Raw genomic sequence first — 24335 nt, 5'->3', positions numbered from 1 at the left:
CCATTTGTTAGCCAATGTGAAGCTGCTAGTTAACCTTCTTTGAAAGGCTGTTTCCCCAAACTGCCGTAGTGACGGCTCAACCAAAACAACTCTGAACTCTTGCAATTATTTTGCCTCATGACAGGCATGTGCCTCCTCCATAGCTGATTGAACTCCTGTTGAACTTTTTGATGCCGTTGAGTTCAGAAATATTAAGCTTCCTCCTTTACTGCTTCCCATTGTTTGATAGCAATCATTTAAATTGGCAGTAGGAAATTGTACAACACCCTTGTGCTACTCACACTTGTATTATAATTTGTTATACCTTCAAAGACAGTGGTAAGTATTAGGGATGCAAATATTAGTGATCCTACTTTTTATCAACTGATAGAGATTCAGATACCCAAACTCTGTGTTTCAGCCAATACAGTGTTTCCCTCAGCGTAATTGCTTCTACTAGCCTGACAAGCCAGACCCACATCAAGATGTTGGGTCTGGGAACTCACCATTGGCAGGTCTCAATCCGAGTGGCGGGATAAACTGTTGTCTTTCAAATTCCCTCTGCACTCATAGCCAACCATAGCAACGCTAGTTGATAGATTAAACTTTTGCCATAGCCGGTCGGCAAAACTCCGAACACATCTTCCTTTTTTAAGAATGACTTCAGTGCTTAACTCCAAGTCTTCCAGAGTCGCGGCCAAAGCCGATTCGAAAGACCGCTGTTCGCCAGCAGCAGCAGCCATCTTCTTTGTTTTCAAGTAGCAGGGAATTAACGCGGAACCGTCGCAACTCTGCCAGCCTTATGTTAAACCCGCCCACCGACTCTCTACACGATGTGATTGGCCTGACCAGAATTTGGTTTTCCCAGCTCGCAAGCCAACGGAGATTTGTTAGACTGACCCTGGCTGCAAATTATATTTGCTGCCACTAGGGTACGTCTAGATTTCTAGGCTATGCTCCTACATCACTTTTTTCATTACATAACGTAGCTCTTCCCGTGGTATTTGTTTTAGCTCTAGTTAAAACTCAGTTTTCATTCATGAATAGTGCCACTAATTACTTGTGATAAACACATTGCATTTGCTATAACGTCTTCACAATAAAAGCATTCCGCCAGTTCACCTTTGGAAAACTTTTAATGTGAAGCAGCAACAGCAGGAAAGTATGGTAACTTAACACAGCTCTCATACGGCTGACAGTGATCAGCAAGTGGACGAAAGCATCCAGTCAATTTACCAAAAGACACCTCAATATTATATGCGTCTCCTCTACAACACCATGGACGACGAGAGATTCATCTTGAAGGTGGAAAAACACAAGATATTAACGTTATACGACACCACAGATCCTTTTTATAAGGACAACGCCAGAAAAGAGAAGGCATGGAGTTTAATTGCAGGAGTGCTTGGAGTGGAGGTAGATACTAGCTAATAAACACGTGATTGTTCTTTCAAGTACTTGTAGAGAGCCTTCAGTGTCGGTCGGGCAGGCAAGACGCTTCGCTTCTAACTGCGAGATGCTCCCGGTGTGGTATGGCACGTGGCGGGGGATGGAACCAAACCGCGGCGCAGCAGGAACGGGTCACTTCTGCGCATAGTGGAATTTTGGGGTAAAGCAGACTGACCTGAACCCATGGAAAAACCTTAATATACTTTATTCCATCAGTCAGTGCATTTTTCAAAATGCCTTAATAAAGCACTGAGAAGATGCACTTAAATGATGTTAAGAATCCAATCAGCCGTGTTCAAGATATTGTGCATGACACACAACAAGATAAACACCATTCACCAAGGTTACAGCAAACTTCAGCCAGAGCTGTCTCACATATTTTGTGGGACAGATGGAAACAGAAGTGGGGGCTGATCATTGTGGGTGGGGGCGAATAAATGTTAGTGGGTGGCTGCTGATCGTGATCCTCAGTTATTTGGTAAGCTGTTGCAGATTTATGAATCAGAAAAGTAGGCAGACAAAGATCCCACAGAGCAGGTGGGACATCTTGCTCTCTCTTTCAGCTCCTACTCAGGAAGTAGCTGCCACACGACTCTTCTGTCTTCTGCAAACAATTCTGTTACCTTAACAGGACATTTTCAACATTCCACCCTTTTGGCCATTCAGTTCCTTATTTAACAGCCGTAACCCCTGCTCTTCACAGGGGGCCAAATTGACTTGGCTTCTTCAAGACTTAAAAACACTGCATGTGTCATCACTTTCTCCTTACAAAGCATATTATTTAGCCAGAAGGCTCTTGTTCTGACTGCACTTGATTTGATATACGCCCCCTCATAATTTATTTATTACACTACAAATACTCAAAGTAAATTTGAGCCTTTAATTTGTGGTTTTGCTTTACCGTCTCTGTGCCTTAGAGAAATGTAACAGGATATCAATCCCATTGAAATCCTAATGAAAACATTGTATTTGCCAGATAGCTTGAGGGAAACCCAGTCATTCATTTTAGACATACAGTAAAGCAATTAAGAATAATTGAAATATTTATGATATCATGATTACAGAGGTGGATTTCTGATAGTCATTCTCAGTTTTGTAGTGCCTCACCCTAACCACACCTTTCCCTGTCAATGAGTTTATGGTGGTTGTAAAGTGATACAGTGACTGGTTTCACAATGACAATAACAAGCTGTAAAAGCCATTCCCAGTCTATCATTAGGCCTTCGTTAAGTTTAAATGGCTTGACACCTACATCTCTCTCTCTCTGTGTGTGTGTGTGTGTGTGTGTGTGTGTGTTGTGTGTGTGTGTGTGTGTGTGTGTGTGTGTATGCGTGTGATACTAGTCGCAATAACTTCAAATGGATAGCTCATGTTTCATGGGTAAAGAGATGTGTTTGTAACCCTTCTTTATGAAGGTGATGTTTATATGTAATTGTATAGGTATGTTTCTAAACAATAGAGAATAAAAGAAAGAAAAGGGAATTATTATTATTATTTAAACAGAAACATGTTTTTTTTAAATTGCACTGATCAAGGACATTCCACAAAATGTCACCATCAGTTTGATATTAATTTAATGTGTGGTCATTTTATAATGCAGGACATGTATACTTACTTATTATGCTTAAAGAATGACACAGTGGCCGGGTTGGCTCAGTTGGTAGAGCAGGCGCACCTATATAGAGGTTTACTCCTCGACGCAGCGGCCGCAGGTTCTGCATGTCATTCCCCTTCTCTCTCCCCTTTCGGGCCCTATTTTAACGATCTGAAACGCAAGTATTAACCGTGAAACGCAAGTAGCTTTGTGGGCGGATCTCGGGCGCTGTTGCTATTATACCGGCGGGATAAATGAGTCTTGCGCCCGACGCAAATCTAAAATGGGTTGGTCTGAAGTGGCTAGGTGTGGTTTGGGCATAACGTGCAATAAACCAATCAGAGCGTCATCTCACATTCCCTTTAAGAGCAGGCGCGCTTGTTCCATGGCGGATTGCTATTATAACAGTGGATTTGCCTGGCGCACGCCAGCGGGAGCTGTCCGAGATGCGGAAAAGTAATAAATGCCTGTCTTGACCGGGTGGCGATGTTGCTGCAGCCATGAAGCGTGGGCCTCCAAATGCACCACCTGAACCTGTTGTGCCCCTTCCTCCTCCCCCCACTCCATCTCCGTCCACTCGCTCCACCAGGAGCGCATCGCGCATTGCCGCTCTAATATTTCCTCATTTATGTCATCAACACATCCATGATTCATGGAAATGTGTAAAACACAACAAGCCACAAAGAATGCTGAGACTTTTTGAGGATTGTACTATAAAGTGCCTCCGGACCTATCCAAACACCTGAAGTGCATTTTCAGTAATATTTTCCCTTGTAATTATGTATGGTTTGCAAAAATGGGAACTGCTGCATCCTTGTAGATGAGGGAAGCAAAGTGTATGCGCGTTGTGCACACGCTACATTATGGTCAAGCATTCGTCCCTAAAATAGCATCTGAATAACGTGCTACTGACTTTAGACTAGCGCCACTGACTTTAGACCAGGTTTTTCCTGGTCAGTGGCTGAATTGTTTTCTGAAACTGCAAAATAGCACTAGGGAACGTTTGCGCCGGGACACGCCTCCTCTTTTCGCTGAACCGCCCCCGGGAGCGCAAATACATTCCCTAATTTACCGACGTCTGTGGAGGGAAAATTCCGCTGTGCGTCAGGTGCAAAATAGGAATGATACATGCGTCGGTGTACAAAGGCAATTGCGCTGAGTGCAAGATAGGGCCCTTCATGTCTTCATCTGTCCTGTGAAAATAAAAAAGGCCTAAAAATGCCCCAAAAAAGAAATGACTCAGCATATTTTCCCAAGTAATAAGTTAACAGGAACAAGTGCGTTTTTTTATTATATCTTCCAGTTTCTTCATTCCTTCTTGTGTATATAATTTATCTTTTCAGCACTCCTGTTTTCACTGTTGACTTTCATATTGATTTGTCTGTGAGAAAGGATTAGCAGTAGTGTGAAGTGCTTTTTTTTGGCCAAAAGTTTAAAGGTCAATCAAGAACAAATCAGAATTGAGGTCAGAGGTGGACATGGCAGACTTCTTCTCTGTCGCCTCTCTTCATCATCATGCCTCTCCTTAATCTACGCGTTATCCCTTCTTTTCCTCATTTCTCTCATCAATTCCTTGGGTTGTTTTGATGAGTTGTGGGTGTGTTTCTGACAGGAGTAGGTGAAGATGGGCCCCAGTCACAGGACTCTATGCTGAAGTTGTTGTTTTGCAACAAGTCGGGGTGAAAAGGTTTAACACTGTTCATAGGCAGCCCGTTTACTCCATCCTTCATCATCACGCTCTTTTGCTTCTCCACTCCACCCCTCACACATTCCTCTGACCAGTTTTTCATGCACTCCCTACTTGCCTCCGTCAATAAATCTGTAACACCAACTCCTTCAAGCTTCCTCCAAACAACTTTCCACTATTTAACATTTTTTTGCAGGACAAACCTCATTGTTGTAGTCTATTTGGCATATAAGCATATAAACAATTTTTTTTGGCTCAACTGCGGCTATTTCTGGAACAAAACAAAACAATACTACTTCTTCACTGTATATATGTCTCCCTGCGACAGAGATGAGAAGAAAGTACAAATGCGCTGTAATAGGAAGAGGAACTACGTATACTCTCACACACAACTCACCCACACATCTACAACCCCTCACTCTCCCGCGCATGTTCTCTCATTCTTTCATTGTGTGTGTGTGTCTCTCTCTCTCTCCATAGACCATTCAGGCAGAAAGGATTGCTATGTAAATGCTCCAGTGAATAGGAGTGAATGGACAGGCTTAAAGCAGATTATGTTAAACTGCTTGTTAGTTTAAAGACATGCTGAAGTGAATTGCTGGGGATTAGCAGATGTGCTGCTGTGCCACAGAGGTGTTTCTCTAAAATGTACTTAATCCCCTGTCTGATAGTCAATTCACACATCAAATGAAGGGATAAATGCTGCTAAAAGTGAACCAGGAAAATGGAAGGTGGTCTTTAAATCCTCAGGCGCAGATGATATACCAAAGCGGAGATGATGTATTTGAATAACAAATATGTCTGTATGAGAAGGCACAAATATGCCAAGTCCATTTATACATCTTTGGTAATGACAAGTACATGTAACCACAAAGAGCTGTTGTGTGTTTTTTTTCAATAAACACAATGGTGTGAAAGTGCATGTGCTTGTTATTTGTCACATTTTGAATAGCTGACTGTTGAAGGAACAGCGGTTTCATTTGACAGCAGAAAAGGTCCTTAATATCTCATATTGTATTAAATCTCCAAAACGTCAACTTAAAAGAGTACTCCATCGATTTCACTTTGCACTTCTATAACATTGTCAAACTCACATTTAAGTGACACTCCCACCGTGGCAAAACCCTGCGGCAAATCGCCGGATCACTTTCTTTGGTCTGAACGCTCCCTTATGCTAGTAGCAGCTACTCCAACCTCAAGCTGAGGTGAGGAGTGCGCTACATAGGTCTGGTGAACTCACTTCTTTCTATCTTCACACCAACAGATCTTTTTCATTTTCAAAGTTGTAGTCTTCAGCCTCAACCAACCCTGCCTCAAGTGATCTCAATTTATCAGACCTTGCACAGCTTCCTCTGGAGCCACAAAGGGCTTTATACAACTGTTCACACATATGCAGTAATACTCCCCAGAACCTGTTAACAGATATTGATTTGTAAAAAAATCTTTTGCATTGTAAATTCTTACGAACATTTTCTGAACCAATAAAGGAACAATTAATGAAAAATTTTAAATGTCCACATTTGCAGATACGTGGTTTTTACTGGACAGCGACAGAGGAATCTGACTGAGCCTAATAAATAGTTAATGTTGCGTCAGTATAAATCCTGCAACCTAGCTAAGCCAATGGTTTGGCTTCCAATGCTGTGAAAAGTGTTTTGGTCTCAGAATTGCAGCGCTCCTGCAGATTCCAATAAGGATGAGAGGAGAAACGTTTAACATCAGGCATTTGGAAAATGAAATGTCTGCTCCCAGTGTGCTTGGCAGTGGAGGAATTTGACCTTGATATACTGTAGAAGTAGCTCTTCAGCATACGGCAGGTTACTGCTTTCTACTGGCGGCGAGACACTTTGTCCAGCATGAAGAATGCATCACTTCCTTTCAAATTCACAAGGAAGATACATTAGTAACATAGGAAATTGGAAATAGGAAAATGTACCAGGAGTGAACACTACTCATAAACATCATGTCCCATTTGTATTCTAATTTGAGAGATCAAAAAGTGAATGTGTTTTCACATTTCTACAGCCTCGACGACATTCAGCATTCTGAAAGCAAAGTCAACATTCTTTCAAGTGTTGACACTGAAAGCTGCTGACGTGAAGTTGTTGTGTTATGACAGCCTGTCAAAAATGTTGAGAGCGAATGCTGAATAGAGAGCATATTGACCCCCAGCACTAGCTGAGACACATCATCTGAATGTGAAAATGGATCATGAATACCATAGCATATAAAAAACGGAAGTGCTATCTGTTTCAGATTCAAATGTCTGAGAAACTTTATTTTTGACCTAAACTAGAAATAGAAAATCGGAAAATACCAGGAGTAAACACTTCTCATAAACATCATGTCCCATTTGTATTCTAATTTGAGAGATCAAAAAGTGAATGTGTTTTCACATTTCTACAGCCTCGGCGACAATACAGCATTCTATGCCCTCCTTTTATCTCTCTCTGAGCCCTACTGTCCATCACCCTGTCGTCCTCTTCCCAGGAACCTTTTCTCTCCTCTCGCTGAACTCTTTTACTTCTCCCCAAAAGGTCACCATCCTCCATTTATCTCATTCCTTCAGAAATCTCTACTTAAAACCGCCTCAGACAACCATCATCCTTCTCAGATCTTTCCTTTTGTTTTTCCTGTCAGCAGCTTTTTCTTTACTCTTCTTTCTCTTTCACTTTTACTGCTCATCCTTCGCTTGTGACAGTCTCAGCCATTCATCATAGACCCAGCATGAGGGTGACACGCTGGAAGAATAGTGTGTGTGCGTGTGTGTGTGTGTGTGTGTGTGTGTGTGTGTGTGGCACCAGCCTAAAATACCTTAAAGTAAGGTATTTAAAGTAAGTAAATAGTTTTAAAAGGGGTCATCCTCAATCTGCATATGATATCATGTCCTCCAGCAAATCACAATAGACATACAATACTCACTCTCACACACACACACACACACACACACACACACACACACACACACACACACACACACACACACACACACACTGACACACTCACACACACACACACTTCACAGCTAGTGAGGATTGGGGGCAAATGCTGTCACAGTTTTAAAAAGGCTTCCCGTGGTTAGACATGCTTGAAATGACATTCTGGTTCACTGGAGGAGGGGAGTGGGAAGAGAAAGGTGGAGGGGGGGTGGCAGCTAAGTTAGTGGGTAACACATGTTTTTGCAGGAATGATAAAGGAGACAGCTGTGTGATTTTTCTGTCATTTCATATTTTTCATCATTCAAAAGGGACATACAGTACAGAAGGTCCCCTAAACATATTTTACAGTTACATTAGGTTTTTCTTCTCACCACAGGTGGCAGCACAGCTAGCTAAAACGGCAATTTGGAAAATATGGGCACCACAGAATAAAGAGAGTTCTGAAGTTACGAGAGTGTGTAAATTATGATTAATTGCCAGAAGGATTTATAGTGCTTGATATTTACGAATTAATTTCCATCGCCAACATACCGACCAAGAGATTGAGTTGCCTTGGTGGCTACTTAAAACCATCATACATAATAATTTCAAATCCTAAATATCACTAGCTGCTTAGCTGTAAAACTACCAGAGCATCTTAACTAACAGGAACGTCAGCTACTGTGTTAAGGTTGGTGTGGGAAAGGGGCTTCTGAGAGGAGGGGATAAGGGGAGACAGAAGAAGAATAGGGCAGGACTGTTTATTTATGAAGTGATTTTTCCTCTCATCGAGGAGCGAGGGACCCAGGCTGCCCATTGTTTGTCACTAATGAACAACATGAACGAGTGTGAGAAAGAAAAGAAGTGCAAAGAACAGCGGCGGCTACAAACGAGACTAATTAACATGAAAACAAAAACAGTTTGCCCCGTCCATTTAACCTCAAAACTTAAAAATCAGCATTTTGTGTTAGGGAAAAGAATAGCTGCTCATTTAGTTGTGTTTCAAATCTGTAATGTTTTTTTTTTTTACTAAAAGCAAAGTGTTCCCAGCACACACATACTCACTCACTCACTCACTCACACACAAACACACACACACACACACACACACACACACACACACACACACACACACACACACACACACACACACACACACACACACACACACACACACACATAGAGTTTGGTTTTGCCTACAGTAAATGCCTTACAGGCAAGAGGATAGCTCTGAAAAGGAAATGGTCTATTAGAGTGTCGCAACCCATTTATTTATTAGTATAAAAGCTCCAGGCAAGGGTGATGTAATCTCTAACAGGTTCTTTATAGTGCCTTTTACAGCTACCTGATTTGTTAACAGCACATCAATGCATGAAGAGATGTTTTGTCAGAGGTTTTCCTTAATCCAGGTGTCTTTTTATGAAATTAATTTGTTGTATTCTGTCAAAACGCCACTATCTCGTGTTCTACAGTATGAAGAAAAATATGTAGCAAGTAGAGAGAGATGTTTTTATGTCTTCTTAACCAAGAAAAATCGTTTTGACTGGTAACTGGAGAGATCTGTCAGACAAACAGTCAGTCAACAGTTTGACATAAAACATAATTTTTCATAGGCCTGTTCCGGTTATAAGACATACGCACATATTTAAGTATGCTACAAATTTAGTCTTCTCATGTAACAAAACAAACAATTGAAATCCACTCAGGTTTAGCACACCTAAAGTAGGCCCTTGCTAGTACTTACTTTGACACTTGGGCTGCTGGTGAAGGCATGCACAGTGTAGTTTTGACAGTGTTCACACTGGTGGCTGTTACTCTGGAGAAGAGCTCCCGTTACATTTACTGAACATACAGAATAATCATCAAATATCCAGAGTTAGACTATGCATACACAAATTTAGGACCCATTGTAATAATGTAAAGTATGGTGATTGATGTTTCTGTGATGTTTAAAAAGGTGATGTAACTGTAGTTTATATGGTTTATATTTTACACAATGGTTTTTCAATCCATCGTCTCCGATGTAGGCCTACTACTGCTACGACACTATCTTTATAGTCTATAGCTTAAATCAACTATTCATTCCACTTTCACCTTGTTCAAAGAATTCCTGCAGAAAATGAAAAGTGGAAACGATTATCTGCAAGCTGTTAAAGGAGCTGAATCCCACAGATCCTGCTGCTTGTTTTCAATATCCTCTTCACCCTCCTCCTACGTTTTACTAAACCCCATCTTGCTCCTGTCTGCTCCCTGCCCCCGTTTTCTTTCCACCCATGTCCTCCCTCATTGTGCGTGTGCGTGTGTGAGCCGGTCAGCCCTCCCTACTAGGCAAGTGAAGTAAACTCCCCCTTTTTGCCCCTCTCTCTACTCTCTCTCTCTCTCTCTCTCTCTCTCTCTCAGCTGGGCTGCTACTGTCAGACCGGGTTGGAGGACAATCAACTGCAACTGCTGCCGCCGCCGCTGGTGTGTTTTGTGTGGTGTGGACTTTCTCACGTTGCGGTGGACACAGACACACACACACACACACACACACAAACACACACAAACACACACACACACACACACACACAGGAGCTTGCATGCCCTGTACTCCTCCTCCCACCTCTCTCTCTCTCTCTCTCTGGCACATACATACACACACTCAGAGAGAGGCAGTGTGTGAGTGGCGGACCCCGTCGTGTGGAGTGTATTGAAGAGAGGAGAAGAGGGGAGCAGAGCGGCAGACTCTACCATGCCAGTGCAGGGAGAAAGGCTGAAGCGCTGTCTCTCTCTCTGTCTCTGGAGCCGGTGTCCTCTGCTGTTGCTTGGACTGTTCTCTCTTCACACACAAGCACACGGTGAGTTACTGCAAAACTTTCTCTACTCCTCAACATTGTGGCTGTTTTTGCTTAGCTTTGCTCTGAAGTTGCTCTGATGCAACTCATCAAAAAATCTCTTTCTTTTTACACTTTGAAAACTTCTGTTGTAAGTTCTTCTTCTCCTTAATACAAACAGTTGTGGTGTTTTTGTTCTCTCTACTCTGTGTTTCACACCTTTAATCTTGTATATTGTGTGGATACATGTGTGTTACTTTGAAAAAGTTGCAGCTTAAATTTGTTCTCTGTAGTCTGTAAACTACTCGTGATGACGATGCTCCAAAACATAGGAACTGATGTAGACATGATCCTCAACATAATACATGTAAGACATGTGGCTTTGCATCTGGAAATTATTCACGTTTAATGCTACATGTCTGCATCACAGCAGTATGTGTAGGATTTTATAAAGGCAGGCGGCTCAAAAAAGTCTCAACTGAGATACAGTCTTTTTCATTTTATTTTCCAATCGTCAAATTATAGGGTTTTGGTAGAGCAAGCTCTTGTGTTTTGCCTTTTTGTTTAGAAGTCATTTCGAAACACTATTATAGCACAAATATATATATTTTTTAATTGTATATCATATCCATATAGTAAATAAACAAGCTTTACTGCTCTTCTAACTATACAAAAATAAATTGAGTTATTACGAGTTGAGGTGTAGTAAGTTATTGATTATGTGATCACTTTCAATTTCACACAATTTTAGAAGTTCTACAGTTGCTTTGACATTCAATTTCATATCTTCAATCACAGTGTGTTTGCTGTTTCCTTCAAACAGACAGAGAGAGATACAGTATATTCTCACGGACGGACATTGTTAGCGTCAGCCGCATCAGCCGCTTTGTCTTTGACCATGTTTGGTATCTGGAGTGTGATTGGCGAGGTGTTGGAGAGTGAACGTGTCAGATTTAATAGTCTGTTATGTTTAGTGCCATGATGTGTGTCATTAAGGTTTGACACTCTGCCTCTGTTGTTTTTGCAGCATATACTGTAGGTTAAACCATGGCACAGCTTTGTAGATTATCTTTATTCCAAAAAGTCGACTTGATGGAATTTGTATATAGTGTGTTCTTCTGAGTGATAGTGTCTGTGCATTTTTTTTCTTTTCTCTCTTTATTGTTGGTCTATTTAAAGTCATTGGAAATTGTTTCAGCTGGGAGCCCTGATGTTAAGCCAGCAAAGGCTCATACCTCATACTCAGTGTGCTATGTGCTGAGGTCGTCTTGCGAGCTCTGGCTGCATGTCCACCCTTCTCTCCCATCCATCTTTCCTGTCATTGTCCCAGGCTGAGTCGGCTTTTCTATTGAGTCCATGCTGTGTTTTTAGATTTGCTCGCAGATGCCGTATTATCATTTAAAACCAAACCTTTGAAGGAATAGCAGGCATTTTGAATGTCATGAACATGTAAGCATTTGCACTGCACACATTGAGTTCACATGGACACAAACATAAAAAAAATTCAGACTTAGACTGTTCTGTCCAAGAAGCTGCAGAACAGCTGCTGAAGAAGACATATGTGAAATCTGACATAAAGTTGGATCTCTACCAATCGAGTTCATATTAGAAAATGTAACATTTTGTATTGCTGGAACTGCTGCAAATGGGACTTATAATACATCTCACTAAGTGCAGTTTTGGCTTTGGTATCAGGTGTTGGGATATGTAATGTTTCATTCCATTTAAATACCAGTGTAACATTAAAGTGCCACCTGTAAACTAGTGAAACAAATTATCTGCTCCTGATATACAGTACACCAGATGAGTACTGACTGAAAACATTAATTTGTGTATCTGAGGACACATTTATTTAGCCTTCATCCCCATTTTCCCAAATTACTGCTAGAGGTGTGCTTACTCGCTTTGCTCCGTCTGTATGAGGTAATAAATCAAAAGCCAGAAAATTGTTAAACTGTAAGAATATTGCTATGTTTTGCACTAGCTAAGAGCATCCTCAAAATTCCCAGGTATGAATTAAAAAAAGAACAAATAGTGCATGCATTTCAGCTTGGATACTTTCTGTTTCTAGCTAACTGACCAAGCCGGGCCTCAGCAAAATGCCCAGAGTGTAAATTTGAAAAACAAACAGTTTGTCGTTTATTTCTTACTCTAAATGCTATTTGGTCATCATGTGTGCTCAGTCAGTTCCAAATAGTTGAAAATGCCAGAGGCCTTCTAGCAACAGCCTCATTCATTGGTTGACATACAGGTGATTGATTGCCCTGCAATAGATTCAACTGTGACTCAACAGGCAAATATTTATTTTCTGAAAAACTGTATGAAGAAAAAGATGTTGCAGGTAGAGAAAGCTGTTTTAATGTGTGTGGATTATCCGTACCTCATTTTCTCTTTTCCTCACTGTATTCTCCATCTTCCTTACCACTCTAAAACAACAAACGGGTGCTTGGTAGACCCTTGGCCACCTAGTGTTTCAGCCACAGGTGAACTGGAGTCATTACAGGTTTTAGACAGGCAATAGACAGCTACCGTGTTGTGTCTGCATGGTTACAGTTTTCCCTACAGCATGTCTAGGCCCTTGTCTCAAACAAAGTGAAGGACGATGTGTTCATTATTCTTCAAGGAGAAATGAGAGCGTAGGGAATGCACACTTTATAAATCACACACACACACTCACACACACACAAACACAGATCTTCTGTGGCCTTCCACCTACGCCAGGCTGCAGCCTTCAGTGTGAGTTCTGGGAAGTGAGGAGTGAGCGTGATAGCTTACATTTCATTGTCCTTGGTGGAAATAAGCACCGCTGTATCAGTTTTCACAGTCAAAGCTCTGCCAGTTGCTTGGCTTTTGTCACTGCCCGCTAATGAGACTCTTTTGCTTGCTGCAGAATTTCAGGTTTTGTTTTAACAGAATAAAGCACCCACTCGGTTTTGAGTCAAAATAATCGATTCACACATGTTGTTGTTTAACACTGTGTTCTTTGAGTACTGAGAATGTGCGGTACCGCTCTACAACTCTTATCTCATAGCGATCTGTTTATAGTTTTCCGAAAGTTGACAAAATCTGTGTGCTGCATTCTTTTTTCTCTCTCTCTCTATCTCTCTCTCTCTCTCTCTCACACACTCTCTCTCTCTCTCACTGTCTGTGTCACTGAACACATGCTTGATGATTTCAGGTTTTACTAAGTTGATGTTGTTTTCACACAAGGACATATTTCCTCAAAACTGTGTTCCCGCCTGGGGTGTAAAAAAGGCGAAATGTAGACTCTTAATGTTGAATGCTGTGGTGTCTGTTGTTAGTTATTGAGAAAATCAATAGGCTGTGGAGGTAATCCACAAGACAGACTGCATGCTCTATTTGCATTCATTGTCACCCGCAATGAAATTCATGCATCTCATCACCTCCAAAGCATTCAGTTAAGTCTATTTAGAGACAAAAATGGTGAAGATTCACATGGGGTACTTAGCTCTCACAAAGGCATTGACATATCTATCAGCTGACTCTGACAAAAAAAAGCAGTTTTCAGAAAAGAGAAACAGAAGGCGTGAGAGCTGACTCACTGTACCAAACTGCTAGTAGCGCTTTCTGCTCCTCAGCCTCAAAGCTTCCTGACAGGATGTGTTGTGTTCCCTCGCTGAAAACTGATACCTCATTAGAACTAGTGATCTGTTGGCTATAAAGCTGAAACGCAGAGGTAAGGTGCTGCTGCCGGTTTGTTGAAAACAAATTGTTGGTGTCCTGAGGTAAACTCACACCTTAGATTTAGCCTTTTTTATTTTCTCTGTGTGACCTCTGAAATCTTTTCTTCAACACAGCAGGGGCCACAGAGCGTGGTCTGCCCCTGGGAGTTTTGTGAACGGTGAGGGTTAACAAGGTGGGACCCAAAAGGCTAACGTGGTGGCAGGAGTTGAGGATATAGGGAATGACATAAATATGAGCCCCTGATATGCGATATTTGACACAGCTCTTATGTGTGTTTTTGAGAAAATAAAAGTGATTTTGAAATGACCTCTAAAAGGTGGAAGGTAAGGGGAAGTGAGGAGAGTTTGGGACGGAGGAGTATGACATCCTGTAATGGATACAGATCCAGTAACTTCTATCCCAGTCAGATTACCGGTCTGGCCCTGACTTCTTAAGACACAGCTGGAACAGGGGAAGGTGTGTGTGTGTGTGTGTGTGTGTGTGTGTGTGTGTGTGTGTGTGTGTGTGTTTGTGTGTGTGTGTGTGTGTGTGTGTGAGAGAGAGAGTTAGTGAGTTAGAGACAAATAATAACTTGTGTTTTTAAGAGTAAAAACACCTTTTGCACACCTTTACTTGATAAATTACAACAGAAATGTAGTTCACACTCTGTAGTTTGTACTCTGTTAGGCTGGAGCTAAAGTTTGCAGTAGTTTTACTGTGCTTATGGTACAGCTGTTGGGGATGGTTTAAGAGCATTAATCATACTTTTTTTTACTGGTGAAGTTGTGGTTATTATTGTGACGTACAGTCCTGATATTGTGTGAGCTGAGACCTCTCGGCATAGTACAGTACAACACAATACAGTGATGGAAAGATAACAGGTGAAGCAGAGCAAAGCATAGCTGGCTGTCCCAGCCGCACTGCGCTGGGACTATAAGGGCTTAGGGTTTTCCATGCACTTGCACTCCCCCTCCATAATACCCACCTCTCCACCCACCCTTAGCCCCCTGGAACAATTTGTTTGGATGGGGAAGGGTGATTTGGGCAGAGAGTAACTGCACATTGCTTTTGTGTGTATGACTTGGCGTTTAGAGGCAAGACAGGTAATATAGATGAAAGAGGTGGAATTGTTGGGGTTTAAAGAAGAAAAAGAAGAGAGAGGAGGATCCATGTTGGGGGACTGAAAATGATCAATTGTCCTTTTCATATATATACACTTAAATGCACAAACGTAGATGTCAACATACAGCAAGAGAGATATTCACAACCTTATTCAATCAATCTGTAAGTTATTCCATTTTTCTTTAGGAAATACAGTTTTCCCCTAAACTCTATTAACGACTAAACACCAAGACTAAATCAACCACATATTGAAATCTGAGCTAAACAGCCTGTTGTGGAAGTTTCTTTGCAGCAAGGTGTTTAGAGAGTGAAACAAATAAGAGAGTTGAGAAAAAACAAGTTTGGTCTTTGTATTTATTATGCTTGCAAGCAGGAAACACAATTTCACAGAGCACATATAGTACAAAAGTAAAAAATACAGTTGGTTTATATACACTTCAGAAAGCAAGGCGTACCCATTCTTAGTAAACATGACTCAGCACTCCTAGCAGACAGTCTAAATAACAGAAAATATCTATTGGTCCGATTTCGGCTGACGTCTTCCCCTCAGCACACTATCTCCCCCAAGGTGAAGTTCCTGTTTTATCTCTAACTGCCTTATAAACAGAATGTTTTTCAGTGAACTTTATACATTTGTCTGGTCACATTCATTTCAGTATGACAGAATCAACTTCAAAAGAGACAAAAAACAAAAGGTCACATTTAAATGTAATTTTCCCATTACAAGCCTATTTAACTTATCCTTTTAGAGTTAGTGGTTTAAACCTGAGATCTTCAATGTTTTCAGACCAAGATTGCTTTTACTAGCTTATTAAAATGCACATGTCATGTTTTGTGTTAACCTTAAATAAATCACCTCATCACCCATGACCTTTCAAAGGTACTGTCATTGTATGTATTAGTTAATCACATCACAGGGAAGAAAAGCAAAGTAAGAAAGTGAATGAATCAGCTACTTTATATTTGGCAGTGGAAAATGAATAAATTCAAAAGCTGTAATTTATGGTCATTTATGGCTGTCAGGATGGCCACTTTTAACCAAATGGCTTTGCAATACAGACAATCATCATACGCTATGATAGGTACTAAATGGCTGTCCAGATGGGAGTGGATGTTGAGTGTGTGTGAGTGAACGGTCCTAGCCGACAGCATGTTTGTCCAGTGAGATAGTACAGAGGAGGCCTGGAACCGCTGATGGGTGATATGTGACTTAGTTAATGGGAAGCTAATCACACGGAGGAGACAGTGGGACGCATGCAACTGTAAACACATGCACACTTTTGCAAACACACAAAGCAGGCACTCACATACACACACACACACTGATACATGTAGAGATGTGTTCTCGTCAAGGATGTTAAGCGAATACACACTAATTCTGCATTCTGCATTCCACACATTATCCACACATTAATAGGAAATGCATTAATATCCTCCCACAGCGCACGCACACACACACACACACACACACACACACACACACACAAGCTAAATGGATGGAAAGTGACTGTTTAAGCCTTTGGAGATGACTGAGACGCCACAGACCAGAACTCTGGGAAATAAACACATGGCAGCTATAATGTTAACACGATCAGACCTCCCTCTACTGTGTGTGTGTGTGTGTGTGTGTGTGTGTGTGTGTGTGTGTGTGTGTGTGTGTGTGTGTGTGTGTGTGTGTGTGTGTGTGTGTGTGTGTGTGTGTGTGTGTGTGACATGCATGTTGTGTGTCGGAACTGAATATTTATATAATTTCCATGATATGCATCAAGTCTGGAAGTTTAAACAGTGGATAGCAACAATAACACACATTTGTGTTTGGCGGTGTGGCTCTGCTCCGATGATACTCCGGCACAAATCTTGACACAGACTTGACTCAATAGGACTCATGACCCCTTGACAGAATCTGGGATTCACAAATTGTAAATAAAAATAAACACATATTGATTGATCACACGCTGTGGATGGAGGGATTTTAATCATTAGGAGGTAGGCAGTGGTGTTAAAGACAGATCTAGCAGAAGGGTACTCGGAAAGAATGACAACTAACAAAATATCCCTGTTATATTGAGATTGTAGTTGGATATAACCCAAAGCTCAAGGGAACATGTGTTAAAAATGACTTTAATAGTAACAGTTTTACAGTTTTCTTTGTCTAGAAAACATCTTCTGAGAATTGGTGGTGCTAAGTATCTCAAGCCAAAAGTCAGCAATCGACTGTATGTATTTCAGTGTTTTAATTGCTTATTTGCCACCACAGTCCAGAAGTGAACAGGGTGATGATTGTTATGTAAAAAAAGTGGCATGGTAATAGGTCTGTTTTCATCCATTTGTCACAGGTTATCTAAAAGTTCTAAGTCAAAGGCAAATGCTTTAATATTACAACTAAAATTTAACTAAAAACAGCTTCAAGGTGCTTTATAATTTAAAGGTCCCATGACATGGTGCTCTTTGGATGATTTTATATAGGCCTTAGTGGTCCCCTAATACTGTATCTGAAGTCTCTTTCCCGAAATTCAGCCTTGGTGCAGAATTACAGCCCCTAGTGCCAGTCCCACAATGAGCTTTCCTTAGTATGTGCCATTTCTGTGTCTGTAGCTATTGAGGAGGAGAGAGGGGGGGCAAGGTGGAGGGTGGGGGTGTGGCCTTGAACAGCTGCCACTTTGCCCGTTTGACTGGCATGATGTCTCTCTCTCATGGGTGGGCCAAATTCTCTGGGCGGGCAAAGCAGAGAAAGGGGAGGTAACCTTCCTCCTTATGACCTCATAAGGAGGAGATTCCAGATCGGCCCATCTGAGCTTTCATTTTCTCAAAGGCAGAGCAGGATACCCAGGGCTCGGTTTACACCTATCACCATTTCTAGCCACTGGGGGACCATAGGCAGGCTGGGGGAACGCATATTATTGTTAAAAAACCTCATAAAGTGAAATTTTCATGCCATGGGACCTTTAAGTCAAAAACGGCTAACACAAAGTGCTTACATTTTCACTATATCTTCCTGTTCCTTAGCCTGTATGCTATCATTCACCATTTTAGAAATAACCTTGAGTGCCAAAACAGCTTGACCTTGGTTTTTGTATGTTTGGTCACTCTGTAAGTGTAATCAGAGCATTCACTGTAATCAAGCAATTTGTGGGCATACGAATTGAACAAAGTGCACAGAATATTTGGAACCTGCAGTTTGCCCATTGAGCCATTAACGTGTTTATAGATGCCAGGATCACATTTGACCTTTGAATAAGCATTTCATTTCAGTTAATGTTGCCTCCAGGACCAAATTTACATTAAGATTTGTAACTTGTTGTTAGGATGACATAAACATATTCGTCCTCCTTCTCTACAGTGCCCCTTCTGCACATCCCCCTCTATTCATGGGTCACTTCCTTGCCCTTATGGTCCTGTGTTGTGTACTTAATGTTTGTGTCACTTGGAGTATTTATTTTAGTAAAACATGCAGTTGAAGTTTGTTTCAAGTGGGGCAATTTCTCAACCTGCCAGGAAGAGAAAAAAAGTGTATTTGTGTCCCTGCATATTGTGTTGACCATGAGTTGGAAACCATACTGTATATCATCAGTGTATATTTGAGAAATTACATTAGAGTCCTTAATTTTAAAAAAAGTGCAGCTTAAGTGTGGTTAATTATAACTGAGCTTAGATTGTACCTATCTGTAAATGTGTGAGAACATAAAAAAGAAGCTGAATCCATTAGATCAGGTCATTTAAAAAGATTGCTTCTTGTTTCTAACTTTTAGCTCGAGGTCATGGTGCATGGTGCAAAGGACCCTAGGGTGAAATTACTCCAAACCATCCCTTTAATTCACTCTCCCTACTGCACAATGACAAATTCAAGTAGCTACAAAACATATTAGTTCTGCTGGTATACAACTGGACTGGAGTACTGTAGCTATTCACTGAATATGACGTGTAAAGCCCCGCCCATTTGTAGAATTTAAGGTAATTGTTATGCGTTGCTCCAGTGTTTTGACCCAGGTCATTTCTGAATTGTCATGACCAGGGATATACCCATGTTGACTGGCTTGGTTTGAATTTCCAAAAAAAGGGTTGAACACTGATCAGACAACCCTGGCCCGACCCTGGTCAGTGGTGTTACAGAGATAATAGACACATATGCTCACACAAAAAGGTGACATCATGACTAGACGTTTCTAGCAGCGAAGGATTTCATCTCCCAAAAATGCAAGGTACCTCTACCATGCTGTCATTTTTCTGTTCCCAAAACCACCTTTAGCTTGTGAGAGTGTGTCTGTGTGCTTTTATATCCACAGTGTGGACTTTTGTGGTTTTGTTTGTAAGACATTTAATTGTAGTCTGCATTAGAAACCCCACTTTGAAGGTTTGTGGATCTATGTCTGATTTGTGTATAGGATAAAACTGTTAGGAAATTGTTGTGGAACATGTTTGTGCCCATTTACAAGGAGAAAAAAAAGACAGGCTTTCTGACTGTGGGAGAATGACTCTAAGAAACCACTAAGGGAACTAATTGGTAAAAGTTCATTCACAGTTCATTTTATATCAATAAGTGCTGCAGTCCCTGCGGTTTATGGAGATGTTGAGCGTTTCTGTGTGTAGAAATTAAAGAGCTTTTCATGACACCAGTTTTGGTTATTTTTCTGCCATACTAGAGCAAATATAATGAACCCAGAGGGGCAAGAAGAAAGGAAAACCCCACTGGTTATTAAAACCTGCTTGGCATTGGCTTTGATGACAGAGCTTTTTATCACATCAGCCTGTTTCTGAGGGACATTTTTCTTCATCTTTTCTATTTAATGTATATATGTCTGTAATTATTTTTTATAGATTATACAGTAAGTAAACTTAGTTAAAGCGGATTGTGCGTGTTGTCCATAAATAGATAATTTTGCATTGCAATATAGAGTGAGTTTTTAAAGACTGATGCACTGATATTGTGTCAGGCACAGTACGTGCTGCATCTGTATGCTGTTGCTTACGGTAAAGCATTCCTTTGTGACATACACATCTGTCTGATGGTAGAAAAGAGCTGCCGCTTTAAGGGATCTGTAGGAGGTAACCAGTGCTTCTTGTAGCACCATTTGTCTTCCATAGGAATTGTGTGAAAAGAGATCTAGGAGGACATTTTCCATGTTCTTTGCATATTTTTTTAGATGCATCAACTCTGTTTAACTTTGTCATGATATCAGTCTAGTGTCTTTAGAGAAATGGGCGTGGTTAGGTGATTGACAGGGTTAGACTGACATGTCACATGAGGGGGCGTGTTTGTTTGATGCAGATTTAGCGCAGGCCAAACGGCAGGTGTGGACATGGATTGAGGAATGGATTCAGGAAGCAGTGGCGGAGAGCCTCAAGCGGACGGCTGCACACCACCCGTTACCACACAGAGAACACTATTAAAGACAAAGACGCTGAAAGACTATTCTTGTTTTCCCACAACACAACTTTTGTAAATACAAAATAGGGTAGCCTTTAGTAGCTGTGTGTCTTTGTTATATGAGCCCAGGTTAGCTTAGCCTTGTAATAAACTTTGGAATGTACAGATTTTGATTTCAGTTTAAATAAGGTTTATTCGGGGTGGGGGATATGGCTCAATCTTCTATCACAGCCTATGTTGTTTTATATTTTATAGTTATAGAAATCTTGATAGAGTTTAAATTCAGGAAAATAATATAAAATAATATAATTTATAAATGAACAGATGGAGATTTCTGTATCTTATAAATCCATTGTTGCCATAGTGTAGTCCTGTTAATTGAGTTATAACAATAGTCATAGTAAGATATCCATTCTCCATGCATTACTTTGCCCAATTCTAGTGTCTGTGGCCTTCATTTTTCAGATTAAGGTGGTAGCATGTAGTCAAATCAGAACAAAGCCATATTTGAACCAGTGGTATCAGAATTACACAGCCGTAACCCACTGATCCAGCCGAATGCTCCATGTCTTTGAATTGATACAAGCCGTTTTGTGATTAGTAGGATCCCACAGATGGCCATGAGAAGGAGCTTGTGATAAAGAGAGCAGCTGGTATCTTTTCTCTCCTTTTCTTTGCTTTGCTCTCTCATACCTCCTTAAAGGACCGTTTCATCATTTCCTTGTATTCCAAAGGGAAAGCTGAGGGCCTTCTGGAATGAACTCGGTGTTCCGGAATCCTTGTGTACCTGTCACTCATCCCCATGAAAGGGCACACACAAACACACAAACACACACACACACACACACACACACACACCATGACAGCTGTATCACGAGAGACTGGCACTGGCTCATTACTGCATCATTCATCAGTGTGACATAATGAAGGAATGTTTGAAGAGCTGTTGATGATGTTGTGTTGGAGGATAGAACAGCTGAATGCAGCTCCAACAGCTTCCCTCGTCCCTCCTCTCACTAGCTTAATTGTGCTGTTTTTCCTAAAGAAAACATTTAAAAAGCTATATTCTGTCTGAGCCACATGACATCACTTCTGGCATCTTGGTGGTGGGTCTCAATCCTGGTCACAGAGCTTGTTGGATAGGTACAAAACTTTGTTCAGACATGTAAATAATCTCATTTGTGTTTTTGAAATTGATTGATTTTTTTTTCGATTTCATCATTTCATTAAGTTCAAATGCCAGCCCGGTCTCATGGCAGTTTGTGATATGGTCACGTTATTGAATCTATTGAGTTGTGGACAGGACACGATAATGTCGTTTATTTCATGTGGAGATTACGAATTTTAAAGCAATGTATTTCAATGGGAAGCATATTGATGACATGATCAAAGAACAATGCCGGTAGCGAGTAGCCTAGTATTGATAAGGCGAAAGTCCGCGGAGGGAGGTTGGTCAGGGTGGCGGATGGGTCAAACAACACAGGACTTGCACCCCGGAGACCGGGGATCGTGTCCTGCGTGTTGCAGTTCCTTTCCTCGTTATTCTCTTCTTAACCACAACCGTCCTGTTGTTGTGGTATGTCATTTCCCCGTTGTTGTGTGCCACTGCGCCCGGGGATCGAGTCCCGTGAGTGGCGGCCCGTCCCGTTGTTGTGGCTGGCGTGTGGCGTTTTGTTTCCCCGTTGTTGTGTGCCCCTGCGCCCGGGGATCGCGTCCCACATGTGGCGGTCCGTCCCGTTGTTGTGGCCGGCGTGTGGCACCTCATTTCCCCATTGTTGCATCCCCCAGAGCAGGTTAAAAAATCGTGACCTGTACACGTTCAAAATTCGTGAACTGTACATGAAATAAAAAATCGTGACCTGTAAACGTGTCAATAAATCAAAATAACGTGACTATTTCACGACCTGGCCAGTATGACAGCAGTCAAATTGCTCCCTACAACAAGAGTAGTTTTCCAAGTTCATATATGTCTACATGTGCTGTAAGGAGCACCTGTTATTCAGAATGTATCTGTGAGTTTTAGGAAAGTGGATGAATAAGGAGGTGTTAAAATGTGAGAGAAGAAAGACACAAGGTATTTTCTAAACGCCAGAGTGGGCTTCTTTTGAAAGAAAACGGTGTAATGATGCATAACTTCTTCCTGCCCTCAGTAAATACTTAAATAACAGTGTCAATGAGCGCAAACTTGTAATCTGACTTTGGTAAGTGTAAGGGATTCTGTCTGATCCTTTCTCCTCTAATATTAGTCGTTAGTCGTTAGTCGTAAAAGAAAGAGCTTTGTCACAGGACTCCTAAGCAAAACGTATTTGAATTTCAAAGTAAGTTTAGCCAAAACAGCCAGCGAGACAACCTCAGCTTCCCAGCATCCAGATCACAAAGTGAGGTTCATTAAGACATTCCTGCACATGTGGGATGGCTCGGCTCATCTCAGCAATGACAGGAAGAAGAACAGGGAGATAAGACTAGGCACTAGAAGTACATGGAAGTACAGAGAGAGGTGGGGGGGAGGAGCAGAATCAAAAACCTTTCACCTTCCATGTTTCTTTCGCTGTGCCGACGGTACTGTCAAACACCAGCAAGATGAACTACTACTTAGAGGGAAGAAGGGGGCAGGAAGGGAGCAGTGTTGTCAAATGAGTGTGTCTTAAGTGGAAGGGGGAGGTGTGTAGTGTATACATGGGCTCGGTGAAAGGGCTTTTCTGGTAGGCCTTGTTTGACATGGCCAGGATAACTAATGAATGTGTTCTCTCTCTTTCTCTTTGTCTGTCTATCTTCCTCGAAAATCTCCTATCTTCATCTTGCCATCTCATGCACAATATCCCTCTCCCTCACTTCTATCCCCTCCATCTATCTAAATATATGTCTTCTTTTTTTGTAGTTGTTTTTAGTTTTTACAAAGCAGCATCTGTTGAAAAGAGGCCTTTTTAGCTTTTCGGGGTTTGTGGGGCCACGGTTGTTAATTGTGTGTTTACAGTGGCCCCTATATCCTGCCATCAAGCCTGAAAAAAGCCTATAGGGGAGACCTGAAAGCTCACACTGACATCTGAAAGGCCATTTTAGTGAAAGAGCTTGAAACAATTATAGTGTCAGTGAAGTGCCTGGATGTTCGGGCCAGTTTCAGAGCACACATCATTTGACTTGCAGCATGTTTTGACGTTGGTGGTACTTAGTGAGGTTTGGACTAGAGCGCCATTGGTCAGTGCAAGTTTTTACAGATGTTGCCCCTAACAGCCAGGACCAGACCACAAGGGAAATATTTTCTTATACCCAATGTTTACGCTCATATTCCTTTAACTACATTGCCAATGCCCCCTCAAACTATCCAGGAATACATTATATTATGAAAAGCTGCATTGTCTTTCTGTCATAGAGAAAAGTGTATGTATGTATGTATGTATGTATGTATGTATATATATACATACACTTTTCTCATCAGCCAGAATGAGCCATTTTACACCCCTAAGAAAAAGAAACTTCGCCTCCGTGGAGTCAATCTTTTTTTTTCTTGAAGATAAGATTCGAGGAGCATGCAGGGTCAGAGCCTTCTTGCTTTCTATAACAGTAGAATAGTTGACCTTGGTACCTCTCCCTTCCAAAGACAGATAGGACAAGCTTGTAGGAAAACTGCCCATTACATCAGGACCAGAGGTCTCTGTATCCAAAGTGTAGTATTCAGAGTTAGATGAGAAAGAAAACAAAAGGAGAGAATCAAGAACAAAAACCT

At 41.3% G+C, this 24335-nt stretch overlaps 1 protein-coding gene across 1 annotated transcript in view; it reads left to right on the top strand.

The window, feature by feature from the left end:
* bmpr1ba (bone morphogenetic protein receptor, type IBa) overlaps positions 1-24335 on the top strand; it is an 83142-nt gene that overhangs the window by 44378 nt on the left and 14429 nt on the right. Inside the window, exon 2 of the mRNA XM_039804081.1 lies at positions 10028-10464. Within this exon, the coding sequence (XP_039660015.1) occupies positions 10359-10464 (106 nt within the window). The 5' untranslated portion in view covers positions 10028-10358. The remainder of the gene's footprint in view (positions 1-10027; positions 10465-24335) is intronic.

Source organism: Perca fluviatilis, chromosome 6 (genome assembly GCF_010015445.1).
Source record: "Perca fluviatilis chromosome 6, GENO_Pfluv_1.0, whole genome shotgun sequence".
Lineage (NCBI taxonomy): Eukaryota > Metazoa > Chordata > Actinopteri > Perciformes > Percidae > Perca > Perca fluviatilis.
This window is presented reverse-complemented; position numbering and strand designations above follow the sequence as displayed.